This window comes from Sander vitreus, chromosome 17, assembly GCF_031162955.1.
Source record: "Sander vitreus isolate 19-12246 chromosome 17, sanVit1, whole genome shotgun sequence".
In the NCBI taxonomy this organism is placed as follows: domain Eukaryota; kingdom Metazoa; phylum Chordata; class Actinopteri; order Perciformes; family Percidae; genus Sander; species Sander vitreus.
In genome coordinates, this window is record NC_135871.1 from 16,041,105 (window position 1) to 16,056,923 (window position 15,819).

Sequence of the window (15,819 nt, forward strand, 5' to 3'; positions counted from 1 at the left end):
GTTCAGGTGCCGTCGGAAATTCCGCCTGATGTCCCTCATTTCGGCCAGATGTCCGTCACCTTCCGCGTTCTTTGTGTTGGCATTTTAAACTCCGGTGGATTTATGAGGACTATGGTTAACTGTTCCTCAGATCTCTACAGGGTAAATCTAAACAGATAGCTAGACTATCTGTCCAATCTGAGTTTTCTGTTGGACGACTTAAACAACCTTTGAACGTACACCAAAACAAGTTCCTTCCTGAGGCTAATTTGCAAAGGCACCGTGGCTCCGTCCGGTGCTTAGTGGCGCCAAAGATGATTGTGATTGGTTAAAGAAATGCCAATAAACAGCTGTGTGGACTAGCCAGACCCTCCTCCGCAGCACTGTGGAGGAAGGTCTGGCATTGCGAGACTAGACACAATATGATACATCAGCAGCACAAACTACTGCCTCCAAAATGTTCATAAAGTTAACTGAGTGCATCACAATGTATCAAATCTATGCAGAAATCACATAAAAAATAATCTAACTGATCTTATTAAATATATATGATGCATTATCCGGGACCAAACTTATAGAACTTCAGTAACTATTTTTTTGAGTACAGTTTGCCCAGAATCATTAATTTGGACAATATTTTACAACATTAAAGAAGTTACAGACAGACTAGCTGTTTCTTGGTTTCCAGTCTCTATGCTAAGCTAAGATAACCAGCTGCGGGTTGTAGCTTCATATTGACCGTACGGTGGTATTGAATTTATTATCTAACTCTTGACAAGAAAGCGAATACGTCTATTTCCCAAAATGTCCAACTCTTCCTTTAACATGATAAGATAATGTCATTATGATATGGTTTAACTTAAAGTCAATAAGCAATTATTTAAAGGCATTTTCTTATGTTTCTAGGGTTCCAGATGAGAGTCTGTCGTAAGTCTGTGGCTCTGGCTTCTTCTTCTATCTACCTCTCTGACCTGTTGCCCTTCTTTCCAATCCCCCCTCCCTCTCTGTTCTCCAGTCACCTGGCCCAGAACCCTTTTATTTGTGATTGTAATCTGAAGTGGCTGGCAGACTACCTGCGCTCCAACCCCATTGAGACCAGCGGCGCCCGCTGCGCCAGCCCCCGCCGACTTGCAAACAAACGTATTGGACAGATCAAGAGCAAGAAGTTCCGCTGCTCCGGTAGGCTGGTGGCTCTGTGTCACACTCTTATTTCTCTCTGGGGCTCTCTATCTCTCAGGCAGGCTTTGTTGTTTTTATTCCACTTGTCTCTCACTGCTCTACTCTTACTTTCTCTCCGCTGGGAGTGGCTATCTCTGTGTTGTTCCCTCTACCTCATACCTCATTTAATGAGTGATCATTCCTGGCAAAAGGTTTTATTCGGCCTATCATTTGCTGTGCCGGTGCTCCTCAATCAGTATCTCCACAGATGAACCTGGGGCCAAGGAGAGAGGGGTCATTCGCTGTTTCTCCATTTCCCCTCCATATTACCACATTGTGAGTCTAGTTTCACATTCAAACCGCAGTGAGCTGAGATCACCAGTCAAGGCTGGTATAAGGGCTAGAGTTTCTGTACGTGCCCACCATTCCTCTGCCCTCTGCCAATCTCAGCCTCCATCTCCCCTTGCCCGCTCATCACTCTCTGCCTGCCAGGCTCTGGTTTCCTTCACACCCCCTCATCCCCTCATTCCTCTGCATTGCTCTAGCTGGGACTCACCAGCCCCACTCCCTCCACCCTCTGCCCACCATTGTGTTTATGCACTGTGCTACGCTGTCTGGCACTCTGCACTGCTGAGGTTTCACACTTCTTTATAGCCTCATTTGTTTGGCTAGACCTGCTGAAGAAGGGAGTCCAAGCTTTTTTTCTCTTTCTTTTCTCTTTTCCATTTTTTTTGTCATTTTCCTTCTTTCTCTCTTTTTTTCTTTCTTTCTCACTGTCTCCCTCTTACTCTCTCAGTCAATCGTCCTTAGCAACAGCCAAATATTTACCACCTTTTAACATCATTACTAGTTCCTCCACATTTGCCATACACAGAGACAGCACTAGGCTTCTCTGTTTAAGTGTCATATACGTTGAGTCATGTGTCGTCATATATAAGCTTTATATATGACTGTTCTGAAGCATAGCGACACCACAGCTATGCAGGCCAGACTGGTCTCACTGACATCCGTCCCTCTTTCTTTTCTCCATCACAGCCAAAGAGCAGTACTTCATCCCAGGTGAGTGCTTGTAAATGTTCACACCTATCATTGTCTTCCTCTTTTCTTTAATTGTCTACCTGCAGCCATGTAGCAGCACCATTTTTCCATTACACTTCATTTAAGAAAAACTCTCCCACAGGTTAAAGGATAATTGCAGTTTATTACACCTTGGGTCTTATTTTCATAGTTTTGCCATCATTTCTTTCGGTGATAATTACATTTTATTTACCAAGTTAATTGCTGAGAGCTAGTCACATGGCACCATTGCTAAAAAAAATAAGTCAGACGGGGAAAGAAACAGTTTAAACTTTCTTGGTGTGGAAGAGAAAACAAAAAAAAGAGGCAAAATTATTACCCAAACTGCCTCTTGTTTACTGCTATCACAGTTTACAAACCGATTTCCTAGTTCAACTTTGACCTACCATACTTGCGGTAGTAATGTCCACACAGTTTTCCTGCTCAATGAGGGATTATTGCCTACAGTTCCGTTGCTCTCACTTTTGGTTTTACCTCCACAAGTTCTTGAAATAATGGCCAAAACTATGAAAGACCCAAGTTGTAATGAACTGGAATCAACTTTTAATGTGGATGATGGTAGGATTTACAGAGGAAATGATCTGCACAGAAAAAACTTTAGGTATGGAATGTGTGTACTGGTGGTAGTGGCACTTTAGGTATTTATACAAATGAGAGCAGCTAATTGGGCCTATGAGTGACTGGACCAATGTGTGCATCTTAGTGGCCTATACGCGTGAGAGCGTCTGTTTCTCCTCAGCTCTGTTTTCCTAACAGTCTCAGCAGATAGAGTCAAAAGGAAGTGGGTCTTTGCTTTGGCATGAGCACAGACAGTCACTCACCAAGAGGGGCAGAAAAGGAGGGAGGGAGAGAAGGACAGAAAGGGAAGGAAAGTGTGTCCTTTCTATCAGTAAAAGCTAAAGAAAATAAAGCCCACCAGAGGACCCAGATTCCTATCAGCGGATGTTTCCGGACCTCTTAACAAGAGCACTTCCAAGAAAATAACTAGGAGGAGCAGTGATGTGTGTCGAACTCTCTGTGTGTGTGTGTGTGTGTGTGTGTGTGTGTGTGTGTGTGTGTGTGTGTGTGTGCGTGTGTGTGCGTGTGTGTGCGTGTGTGTGCGTGTGTGTGCGTGTGCGTGCGTGTGTGTGTGTGTGTGTGTGTGTGTAAATTAATGTGTCTTTGTGTGCTGAGCTGAGATAAAGCTCTACACTGGCTTAGAGAACAAATGGGAGTACTATGTAAGCAGAAGGAAGATCAAAGCCAAATGTGATTAATGAGAATTTCACCCTCCCTGAATGATAACAATAAAAGCCTCCACGATGCACACACATGCACTCAACACACAAAATCCCCGACAGTATGGGAATTCCATAATAAATTGATAATGAGAACCAAGCTGCAAGAAATTATGAGAACTTCAACAAATCTGGCGATGAGTCATTTTGCGCCTCAGAGAAGGAAAAACCTCATCCCTCTTCTATGTGTTTTCTCCAGTTTCATTTAAATCTGCTGACAGTAAAAGTGTCCCCACCACGCACTTGTGACGATGACAATGACTCAGGCTCACGAATCTCCCCCGGCTCCTCTACATCCTCAAGATCAAAGCGCTGTGCTGTTCTTTCATTGCTTCCCCTGTAGCAGGAAATGCCTTTTCCTGTTGTCTGGCCTAGCAAGGGAAAGTTCCTTAATGACCTGCGTTACTGTGTCTATCTGCACTTTCCACTGAGCCACTCTAAAAAGTGACACAGCTTCAGAAAAAGTCATTGCAGGGGCAGCCAGAGGAAGTCATTTCTGTTTATGCAAATTAACTCTTCAACCGTATTCTAATAAAGTCAACGATGAGGGTTTGGGTTAAGGTTCTGGTTTCAAATGTCACTCCATTTATTTAGACAGATTTTTGATACTCAACGGTAGGATTTTTGTCCTGGTTGTTTGAGGTTTTCCTGCTCAGGATTGTGGTCTGGTTGACCTACGGCGTTCCGCTGACGTCATCTCTAGACCTCAGCCAGAGAGGTGCACCGATGTGAGCATGTGAAAAAGCGAGCGGGACACAAAACAATATCCTAACAGAAAATGCTGGGCTGTTCCATCTAAATGAAACATATGCACACACATAAGCTCTACACGCACATATATACACAGACACGGAGACACAATACACACACTCACAGACACACACACACTGTTCTAAGTGGCTCCCAGCGCTGCTCCATTATTGAGCAGCCATGATGTAACTAGCAGCACGCTTTTTGGCACGTAATGTCTATTCATAGACAGAGGAGGTGCAGGAAAACGTCCCACACTCCCCATGCTGCCTCATTCTTGCTCTTCCTCCATCAGGACAGATGTCTCTCTGCACCTCCACCACTCACCTTTTATTTCTCTCTCATCTGTCTCCTTTCCCTTTTATGTCCATGCATTTATGTCCGTCATGCCCTCCTTTTTCTGTTTCCATGCTCTCCTCTCCTTTGCCTTCACCTGTCTACGCACGCTTCCTGTGCTCTCTCTTGGGTGCTCTGCTTCATTAAAGCTGGCAGTCCAAATCCTCTTTGGCATCCCTATCTCAATCTACTCTCCTACTGTTCTTTTCACCCCACTGCTCCCACTCTATTACCTCTATAAAAATGACTCACCCTCGCCCCCGCCCTTCCATCTCCTCGGCCTCACCCGTTTGTCTCTCTCCTGCGAATGGTAGGAGAGCTGCAGGATGTTCTTGAGCGTGCCTAAGGTTAAAGATTCGTTACGGAAGCTGCCTTTTAGGTCACAACAGGACAAACTACTGACATTCAGCTGTGGAGGGAGAGAATGCGTGACTAAGAGCATCATGAGAAAGTGAGGCACATACATATATATTGTTAAAGGGAAGCGCTGATGTAATGTTGTGTGTTTGCATTTTTCTCCTGTTCAGGCACAGAGGACACCCGTCTGAATAATGCCTGTAACAGTGATCCAGTTTGTCCTCCCAAGTGCCGCTGTGAGTCAAACGTAGTGGACTGCTCCAACCTAAAGCTCACCAAGATCCCTGAGCACATCCCTTCATCCACCTATGAACTGTAAGGAATCAGGAAAAAAAAGTCTATTGTACACTGCTAACAGGAAAAGATATGAGACAGAATTGAGCCGAGATAGCATGAAAAGAAATGAGAATGAAGTTGTCTATTTCAACTTTTTTCTTTCTAGCCGCCTTAACAACAATGAGATCACCGCTCTAGAGGCAACTGGAGTGTTTAAAAACCTTTCCCAGCTGAAGAAAATGTAAGTAAAACTTTGATATTACTTTTTAACTTTAACTATCAACAGTCATTCTCTAAATAGTAATTTACTTCTCTGACATGCTTTTCTACCCACAGTAACCTCAGCAACAACAAGATCACAGAAATTGAAGATGGGTCTTTTGAAGGTGCATCATCCGTCAATGAGCTTCACCTCACGGCCAATCAGATCGACTCGGTCCGAAGCGGAATGTTCCGTGGCCTTGAGGGACTGCGCATGCTGTGAGAGCTGCACAAACACATACAATTACACACTCAGGCACGTTGATATTTCTGAAATGTAAGATAATATTTCTGATTCTTTAGGCTAAGGTGTTTCATTTCTTTTCTTTATAGGATGCTGAGGAACAATAAGATTAGCTGCGTCCACAATGACAGTTTTACAGGGCTGCACAATGTCCGCCTGCTGTCTCTGTACGACAACCAGCTGACCACAATCACTCCCGGAGCCTTCGACACTCTGCAGACTCTCTCCACCCTGTGAGACCCTGGCATACACACAAGCCTAGCTTTAATTGCGCATTTTAATGTTACAACGCTTTTACAACCTCTCTTATGCTCACTTTCTCCCAGTAACCTTTTGGCCAATTCCTTCAACTGTGACTGCCGGTTGGCCTGGCTCGGCGATTGGCTGAGGAGTAGGAAGATTGTGACCGGTAATCCTCGCTGCCAGCGTCCTGCCTTTCTGAAGGAGATCCCTCTGCAGGATGTGGCTCTGCCTGACTTCCGCTGTGAGGAGGGTAGGTGGTGCCAAGATACACAACCAACTGCCTATCATGATTTGAGTCTCATTCTGTTTGTCCTTGTTTAGACCAACTCTGAGCTTTTGTTGCAGCTTCTCCATTTTAAATGAAGTAATCTGGCTCTTTGAAACAAGATAAACATCTTCAATATAGCAGATGACCTCCACTATGTGTGAAACTTACCTGTCTGGGTCTGACTGATGAAGATTTTAACGTTGCACTCTGCTCCACAATACATTATGAACAAGAGCTGCTTAAAGTGTCTGAGATCATCTTAAATAATGACCGCTATTGTGCGACTCTTTTGTTTACGGAATAGATTGCTACTCAGCAGTTCCTAAGCTGCTGGTCGATGCCGGGCTGAGTGGAGCTATTGAGCTGTTAGCCTTATTGACCAGTCAGCCTATTTGCACCTAAATGAATGTTAGACTTGTCTTCAGGCCTCAGGCAGCTTCCATTCTTTGCTCTTGCTGGTCGATATTACATTAGTGAGGCTCCTCTCTCTCTGTCTTATTTTACTTTCACAATTGTCACTTCCTCTTTTTTCATTGTCTTAATGCCTCACCATCATCTTGAATGATTGTGCTGTTTTGGCATTGTCTTGCCTTTAGGTTCCCTTTGTCTTTCTCCTCTTTCTACTGTTTTTTGCCAGGGATGACAGCTATTCTTTTGGCTGTCCTCCATGTCTTTCCTAGCCTCTTGGTCATTACTCCTTTCTATTCCTCTCTGGTATCTGACTCCCTCTATCTCCTTGGTTTTTTCCCAGGCCAAGAAGAGGTGTCAAGCTGTGTGCCCAGACCCCAGTGTCCCAGTGAATGTACTTGCCTGGAGACTGTGGTGCGCTGCAGTAATAAGCATCTCCACACGCTGCCCAAAGGCATTCCCAGAAACGTGACTGAACTGTGAGTTCCTTGGAATTAATTATGCTAATTGCATGTGTATCTTATCAGTTTGAGTTCCAGGTCTTATTCTTTCTTTGTCTGGTATTGATGGAGGCAGGTCTGGAAAGGAATCCAAAAGAGATGGTATACTGTAAAAGGTAGAAGGAGCTTAGGAGGTTTAAAAGAGATGAGAGTTAGTGAAAACAGTGGTGGCAAAGAAAACAGATCTCATCATTTGGAGAACGAGAAAGGAGTCAATAAACCCTGCAGTTATTCTCTCAGACATTCTTCTTCAGTGTTCCCTGCAGCCCTCAGGGCTAGCACTGATGTCACTCTCACACTCAGAGCCAAGGATCAGTGTGTGTGTGTGTGTGTGTGTGTGTGTGTGTGTGTGTGTGTGTGTGTGTGTGTGTGTGTGTGTGTGTGTGTGTGTGTGTGTGTGTGTGTGTGTGTGTGTATCTGTGCATATTTGTGGGAGGGCCAAAAGCCTGTCCACAGGAGCATAGGGGAGCAAGAGGACATTTTAATGAGCAGTTTTCAATGGAAAGGGGAGGGAATGGAATAGGTCTGGAACTTTCCAATACTGCTTCAAGTGGTTCAGACTAAGACACACACACACACACACACACACACACACACACACACACACACACACACACACACATAAACACACACACTCACACTCGCTGTGAAAGCCTTAAGGCCGGTCATTGTCCCAGCAGGTGTGACCAGGTGTGCCCCTCTGTTCTGGGCTTTCATCTAGTCATCTGGAGAGTTTGCTACTCCATCATTATCCTAAGTGTCCTGTGCACCGTCATTACCTATCATTACTTCTGAACCTAAGGGCCCCCCTAACTAACCAGCAACCCCCCCAGCCCTTCCCGTATAGAGTACAGTCAACAACAATAGCAGGAAAAAGGCCCTGCAGCTCCACTCAGAGGGACCAGGACTCTAAATCTTTCATTTATCAGGGTGACAGCCCTCTGGTAGCACTTTGTGTTGTCAGTCAACAGGGTGGATGCATCCCTGCAGGCATGATGTCAACTGTGGTGGAGTATGTTAATGCACACACAAGCGTTTGTACCTCTGTCACTTCAAAAAGTGGTGTGCTGCTGGGTCACATTCAGGAAATACTGCTATACAGAAAATTCACAAAAACGTCACTGAATGTAATAAGTCTGCTGTCTTTCCCAGCTATGCAGTCCCAGTATTAAATATAACCCAGTATGTGTCTGGAATCAGAATACTTATACAGGACACTTAGTCTTACTTCCAGACATGAGACACAATGTTAAGTAAAAACATCTGAAAAAAAGTAATTGAAAGACAAAACAATCTGCTGTTTGGTGTGACATTAGATCAAATTGAAAAAAAAAAATGTTCTGTGTAAAAAGTGTGATGTCCTGCAATAACCACCTTAAGCTCTGCACCTAACCAGTTCACAAAGTTAAAGTAATCTGCTCACAAAAAGCAGAATAAAATGTCCAAATGTAGAATTAAATCAACTTTTAACACCAGTTTATATATAATATAAGATAAGGCACCCGCCGTTACTATAATTCAATGCTGCCTTGATAGTGTTTGGCAACCCCTCAATAAGTACTTTTCATCTTGAAATTAGAGGACAATTTACCTTTTTAGAATGTTTGTGAATATATATATATGGAATTTTCTAGACTCATTTTAGACTTTTAGTTCTCCCTTTTATTATTTTTTCTTTTTCTATCTTATCACAATGTCCACATTGTAGCTGTTCTGGAGCTATATCACACAATCTTCCTCAGCAGCAAGCTCAGATATATTGTGAAAATATTATATTTTCAGGATATATATCGTATTTTGGTCTGAATGGATCATTTTCTGCCACTGACTCTTTACTTAACTGTGTGTCATTTTGTTCAGGTACCTGGATGGAAACCAGTTCAGTGTTGTACCAAAGGAACTGTCTACCTTCAAATACCTACAGCTGGTGTAAGTACTTGTCTGTCTGCCTCCTCTGTCTCATTCTGCAGATCAATATAGTAAGCGTATGCCTTTTACATTTTCCTTGCAGAGACCTGAGCAACAACAAGATCAACTCCCTGACAAACTCGTCCTTTGCTAACATGAGCCAACTCACCACTCTGTAAGTCCTGACCAGCCTCAGCCAAGAGCTAGTATTTCATTCCGGTGCTGACAGTAGGATGGAAACAGATGAATTTTATATACATGCATATGTAATTATTTTTACATTGCAGAATCCTGAGCTACAACTCCCTGCGTTGTATCCCCAAAATGGCCTTCAGTGGACTTCACTCTCTCAGACTGCTGTGAGTTTATTTTAATATTTTAAATGCATGCAGACATATGTGTGTGTTCATTTTAATGTATCGGACTAGGGTTAAGATTAGGTTAAAATCCTATTTTTAATACATTATGTATCTTGCTATTAGAGAGATTTGATACAAATCAAATGTTTGAACTATTTCTTTGTTGTCACATAGCTAATGCTTAGAACAACATCTTCATTTGAGGCAGTTGAAGTTATTTTGAAAGACAAGTACTGAAACAAGATAAGACTCACTTTCAGACTAAATGAGTTATTAAGGAGGATATTTTTGTAGATGGCACTGACTACAGAGGCGGTGCAGCAGATGCTGAGAATCTTTGATTGACTCCAGTGCACTGAAACACTTATGACAGCTTATGAACACACCCACCCACACACACACACACACACACACACACACACACACACACAACCTCCGACCTATTTTCTCTGTTTAAATGGCAGCCATAGGAGCAGTGGCAGTGTTGTTCCAGCTTCTTCTCCTGCACACACACCTCATCTTCAGGCATCTTCCCAGTCTGCCTGTTCACCTCTAAACGCCCCAAGCTCATCACCGTCTCACCAGCAGGGCCAAATACGAGCCCCTAAAACCCACTGTACAAAATCACTTTGACGCTGATTACCAGCGAATGTTTTGCCCCGCTAACCGTAATGGTTTTGACTCTGCCTCCGGGCTTTTGTGAAGTTATGAAGTCTTTGATTGTGCACTCTCAGTGACCATGGGCTCCCCGTGGTTGAATCGGTCTGCTAAATAACTGAGATGTAGAATGTAAATACGTTCGACAGATAAATGACGAAACCAAAACCAATCTTTGGACCTGCATCCAAAGATACAGCAGCTGGATGGCTCACACTTTAACTCAAATGAACAGTTTAGTTCTGCGAGGGAGAAACAGAGACCAGGCCCAGCAGCACTCCTTATGAGATTATGTATGCGCGCGTGTGTGTGTGTGTGTGTGTGTGTGTGTGTGTGTGTGTGTGTGTGTGTGTGTGTGTGTGTGTGTGTGCGCATGCACGCCTGTATGCATAGCTTATATGTTTGTCATCTACTGGCTTGGTGCCCGTTAGTATGTGTGTGGGAGTAGACTTATCGGCCTTCCATGTGTGCTCATAGCAGGCACACTTTTTACTACTGACAACAAAGCTTCAACAAAGCCTCTTTTTACAGCGGGATTCGACTAAAGTCCCAATCATTACGAGGCACAAAGCATAAGAGCCCTTTTAGCGTGGAATGAGAGTGAAACTCGGTCATCATTAGCTGATGACTCCTTGCTAGCCCGGGCACGTCGCTTTGATCTCTAATGAAGCTGCGTCCGTTACTTCTGCTCTTACTCACTCACGCCACCTTTACTTTTAAAATATTGCAAGTGTGCTAGACGCCATGTGAGGTGCTCCCTCCAACACCACCCGCCCCACACACACCACACAGGCTTAGAACTATATACAAGCTCAGAAACACACACATATACGCACAAACTGTCTGGACTACCTTATTGTCTCAGTCAGAAGGGAGTCCAAATGAAGCAGAAAACTTTGATGTCTTTACTGCTGGTGTGATCAATCATAAGCCTCCCATTAAATGCCAATTGGTGCCATGGCTTTTTTGTTTTACTAAGCAAGGCTGCGTGGGTGCAACAAAACATGAAGCGACAATGAGCTCCATTTAATAGTTTAAATGAGTTCAAAGTTCAAAGTTGGAAGCTTCATAGAAAACCACAGTGAGATGCCAAAGCCAGCTACGAACGTACACACTCACACACACTGAGGTGCAAAAGCCTTTATAAAGCTGCACCTTTGGCTTTACAGAGCAGTAAAGAGGAGAAGAATCATTAACGCTCAGGGCTTCAAACAGACCAGGGGTCTGAGCCTGGCATGGGTGTGGTGTGGTTTGGTGCAAGTGTACATATGTGTGTGTGTGTGTGTGTGTGTGTGTGTGTGTGTGTGTGTGTGTGTGTGTGTGTGTGTGTGTGTGTGTGTGTGTGTGTGTGTGTGTGTGATGCTTGTGGTTTGAGCTGCAGATTAATAAGCTGCTAATTGGCCTGCTGGGTATTAGGTGTGAGGTGAGTGAGCTGAGACAGCGCTAGGGCGTGGCTCGCCAGAACCTGGGTGGGAAGCTGTGAGAAAAGAAAGTGATATAAAAAGAGGGTGATAAAGGAAAAGAACAGAAAAGAAACTAAAAGCCTGCAACAAATGAAACCAACCCGACATATTCTCAAACTACAGTTGCATCTGTTAGTTGCATTGCTGTGGGTAAATGCCTGTATCACATGATAACTATGTAGCTCAGGACTCACAGAATCACAAAAATATTATTAACTGGTTGCAGGTAAACAAGCCAGTTTGAGCATTCTGAACATGTTCAGTGGACAGCCTGTGCAAAGAACTTCTTTTTAGTCATAAACCATCATTGTGCCTGTCCAGAAATATCAAATGCAAATCCATTCTAAGAATTGTGCCAGGCTAGAGATATGTTGACATAGGTAAGATGGAGTGATGTAATGATATACAGCTGTAGAAAAGAAAAGTAAAAAAGACACAGAGACAGACAGAGAGAATGTTAGCAGGAGAGCGGATCAGGTTTCTTCCTGGAGACTCCCTGGCTCCTTTCTCCCATGAGATCTCTGCCGAGCTGGCACGCTGCTGCTGGCTTCATGCCCTCAGTATCCTAACTCCGACTACTACAACCAAACTACTCACTCTACACTAATAAGCATTCTCCCCTGCACACAGGCCAATTAAGTTGTTGTCTCAGACGGTAACATTGTATATTTTCCCTTTCGTACTCAAGCACAGCTGCATCCTTACATTGACCAGCTTTGCTCTCTGTATCCTTCCCCCAGGCTCGTCCTAAGCTTAGTGGTAATTCACAGATCAAACAAAGAAGGAAGTAAGGTTTCAAAGACTGTTTATACATCAGTTCTCATCATGCAGGCATACAGAGCAGACGTGTCATGTATTGGGGCTGCAGACTGAGCTGTGGTAACATTAGCATGCGGTCAGCTGAGGGTTGGAGGTGGTAATGACCCTGCGGATTACAGCAGCCATCAGTCATCTTGCCATTAAGCCATGTTGGCTTGTCACCCTAGATAGTCAGAGAACATCAAGGAAAATAACAGTATATACAATATAGTGGAAATGCACACAAACATTAATATACATGCTTGTTCCTAAATATGCAAGCACATAAATATACCTGTCAATCTGCACACACACAATTACACTAATGTTTTTCAATGTCCTGCATGTGGTACAGAGGGAGGGGGGAGTTGGCCCTGCCAGCCAGACGCACATAGAAACTTGACACCTTTCACAGACTTACAGAGCCTCACATCTTTGCGTGCTGCACAAGGCTCAACCAGAAATACATACCCAATACTACAACACAATCCAACACTAAAGTAAATAAGTATATTATGTAGGACTGTAACATTTATTCATTATCGATTATGCCAATTATTCTTGATTCATCCTATTTTTCTAAGAAAAATCCCAGAAAATTGTGTAAAATGTCAGTCTCCACCATGACATTTTCCCGAGATGACATTTTCAAATAGCTTGTTTTGTTTGAGCAAAGATATTCATTATTCGATCATAGAAGACTTAAGAAAACAAGCACTTAAGCAAATCTTCACATTTGAGAAGCTGTAATGAGCTAATGTTTTTTTGCTTTAAATGTGACTCAAGTGATTAATTGATCATCAAAATCAACGAATCATCTAATCATTTCAGCTCTTATAGTACAAAGGAAAAGCTCATTTCTTTCCTATAACGAAACATGTTCATGGTCATAAATTTGCTCTTTTTTTCTTTCTCCATTGTCCCTCAGGTCCCTCCATGGCAATGAAATCTCAGAGCTTCCTGATGGCATCTTCAACGATGTGGCCTCACTTTCCCACTTGTAAGTAGTAACACCCACATACAACTGTATGGCCCAATGGCAGCCTATGTGATACTGTCTGCACTTACCACTGAGTTTGTGAAGTCTACACACGTACACACACACACACACACACACACACACACACACACACACGCACACACACACACACACACACACACACACACACACACACACACACAAACACTTTCAGGCACAGAGGAGGTCTGGTCAGACAGACGTGGTGCGTGGCTCACAGTGGCCTGTCTGTAGTCCTCTTTGGTGGGCTTCGCATGAGCCAAGCCCTCCCTTAATCAGCCGCAGTCCTGTGGTTAAAGCAACACACAGACCCCTGTACTGTCTCATCTCCCTGTGACATCTCCGAAAAACACACACACACACACACACACACACAGATGGTCTGTGGATTTTAGTGTTTGTTTTGGTTTGTTTATTTATCTGTCTGTAATTTTGAGTGTGGTGTGTAGCTGCTTTGTGGTTGTGCATGTACTCGTGGACATGGGTAAACCTACACAGAAGTATCTTTGCAGTGTGCCCTCCGCCATTCAGCCTAGATATTCACATCATCCCTTGACAGTCACTGATCAATAGAACTATCAGTGTTTGAGTTGGAGAGGAAGAAGGGAGGCTAGAGATAACTAAACTAAGTCAAGGCTGCATGAAAACGGGGCAAAGGGAGGGATGGAGGGCAGCCATTGATCCACAGTCACAGTCAAGTTGCTCTCATGTTAGCAGATGTCCGGTGTCAGCTATTGGCCCGGCCTGAAAGATGAGCCTGTGTTCCACCGTAATGGAACGGCATCGATTCAGGAGTGTTTGTGCATCCAGCGAGAGGACAGAGCGGCATTGATTCATGACCACCATGACAGAAGTGGTTAAGAGGGCCTTCTGTTCGCACCTTTGCCTATAATTGAGAGGTTTTCCTCCAGATGATGTATGGCACAAATTGGCATTGGACATTCAACTTTAAATCTGCTTTATTCTTTAAGAGTCAGTGTTTTATTTGTATAGAACACAAAGTTGAGTTAGATTGTTTTACGTAAGGGCGTAGAGACACCTGCTGTCGATAGAGTGTATTACAGTGAATTTCTTACTGAACTAAATGAGGCTGAAAAGTATAACACAGCCATCCTACATTATCAAACTATTGATACATTTATTTCCTTTGCTTTATAAGGGCAATTGGTGCCAACCCCTTGCACTGTGACTGTCACATGCGCTGGCTATCTGACTGGGTGAAGACTAGCTACAAAGAGCCTGGCATCGCTCGTTGCGCTGGCCCGCAGGGCATGGAGGGCAAACTACTTCTCACCACACCTGCTAAGAAGTTTGAATGTACAGGTGAGTTATAGAGTCGGACACTGAAATATAATGTAAACAGCAGCACTAGTATTTACCAGGTTTCTACATGCAATTCATTCTTATCGGTCTGGCATTTCCTCAGGTGATGTGGACACTACAGTGCTGGCCAAGTGTAACCCCTGTCTTTCCAGTCCCTGTCTGAACCAAGGCATCTGTCACAGCGACATGGTGGAGATCTACAGGTGCAGCTGCCCTCCAGGATTTAAGGTCAGAGCTTTACAATGCTACCATCTCTTTGTGAATATCCTCGATGTGTTGCAGGTCTTGAAGTATGCATAATTTACAGCAAAAAAATAAAGAACATTATCTCTGTCTCAGGGCAAGAACTGTGAGACTGCTCTGAATGCTTGTGTGAGTAACCCATGTGCCAATGGAGGAACCTGCCAAGTGAATGAGGAAGAGGAGGGAGAATACAGGTGAGGAAGGAGAGCTTTGAAATGAGTGCAACAAAGGAATGCAATTGTATTTATCCCACAAGGAACTTGACATAACAAGTGTGTACGTTTTCACAGTTGCACATGTCCACTGGGCTTTGAGGGCCCCACTTGCCAAACCAACATTGAAGACTGCGAGGACAACGACTGTGAGAACGGAGCAACCTGCCTCGATGGTGTCAACAACTACACTTGTTTTTGTCCCCCCTACTACACAGGTTAGTGCATGCAGTTTAGTTTGACTAAAGAAGCAACTGCATTGGAAATAAAAAACCCTGTACAAAAAGGCAAAATATTTACTATCTAGAGAAATGTGGAATGAAACCAAAGATTTCTTGAAATCTACATCTAAAAAAACCAAGAAATTCAAGATAAATATCCCTAAATGCAAATAGTGCTTTTCTTGATTATATATCTGGGATTTAAATAAAAAAGATTAAATACATCATGCTGTAAAAATAAATTACTGTATGACTTTCTTGTTTTGTTGTTTTTTGCAGGATGGTTCTTGCTTTGTGTTGGATAACAGTTCATACTTTTATAAATACTTGTTTCTGTGTAGGGGAGATGTGCGAAGAAATGGAGGATGTGTGCGCCCCAGGACGGAGCCCCTGCCAATATCAGTCTACCTGCCTCATCACCTCCGCTGGACCAAAGTAAGTGTTTCCTGCCAGCAACATCAGATACAGCAAAAAATGATGACG

The 15,819-nt window shown here is 43.5% G+C and overlaps 1 protein-coding gene across 4 annotated transcripts in view; it reads left to right on the plus strand.

Annotated features, from left to right (window-relative positions):
• slit1a (slit homolog 1a (Drosophila)) overlaps window positions 1-15,819 on the plus strand; it is an 89,739-nt gene that overhangs the window by 65,944 nt on the left and 7,976 nt on the right. For all 4 annotated transcript variants that reach the window (XM_078272615.1, XM_078272616.1, XM_078272617.1 and 1 more), the window contains 17 exons: window positions 995-1,158; window positions 2,173-2,196; window positions 5,105-5,249; window positions 5,377-5,451; window positions 5,547-5,690; window positions 5,805-5,948; window positions 6,042-6,208; window positions 6,978-7,113; window positions 8,995-9,063; window positions 9,146-9,217; window positions 9,330-9,401; window positions 13,248-13,319; window positions 14,497-14,660; window positions 14,764-14,888; window positions 15,000-15,097; window positions 15,194-15,333; window positions 15,678-15,771. In XM_078272615.1, the coding sequence (XP_078128741.1) occupies window positions 995-1,158; window positions 2,173-2,196; window positions 5,105-5,249; window positions 5,377-5,451; window positions 5,547-5,690; window positions 5,805-5,948; window positions 6,042-6,208; window positions 6,978-7,113; window positions 8,995-9,063; window positions 9,146-9,217; window positions 9,330-9,401; window positions 13,248-13,319; window positions 14,497-14,660; window positions 14,764-14,888; window positions 15,000-15,097; window positions 15,194-15,333; window positions 15,678-15,771 (1,905 nt within the window). The remainder of the gene's footprint in view (window positions 1-994; window positions 1,159-2,172; window positions 2,197-5,104; window positions 5,250-5,376; window positions 5,452-5,546; window positions 5,691-5,804; window positions 5,949-6,041; window positions 6,209-6,977; window positions 7,114-8,994; window positions 9,064-9,145; window positions 9,218-9,329; window positions 9,402-13,247; window positions 13,320-14,496; window positions 14,661-14,763; window positions 14,889-14,999; window positions 15,098-15,193; window positions 15,334-15,677; window positions 15,772-15,819) is intronic.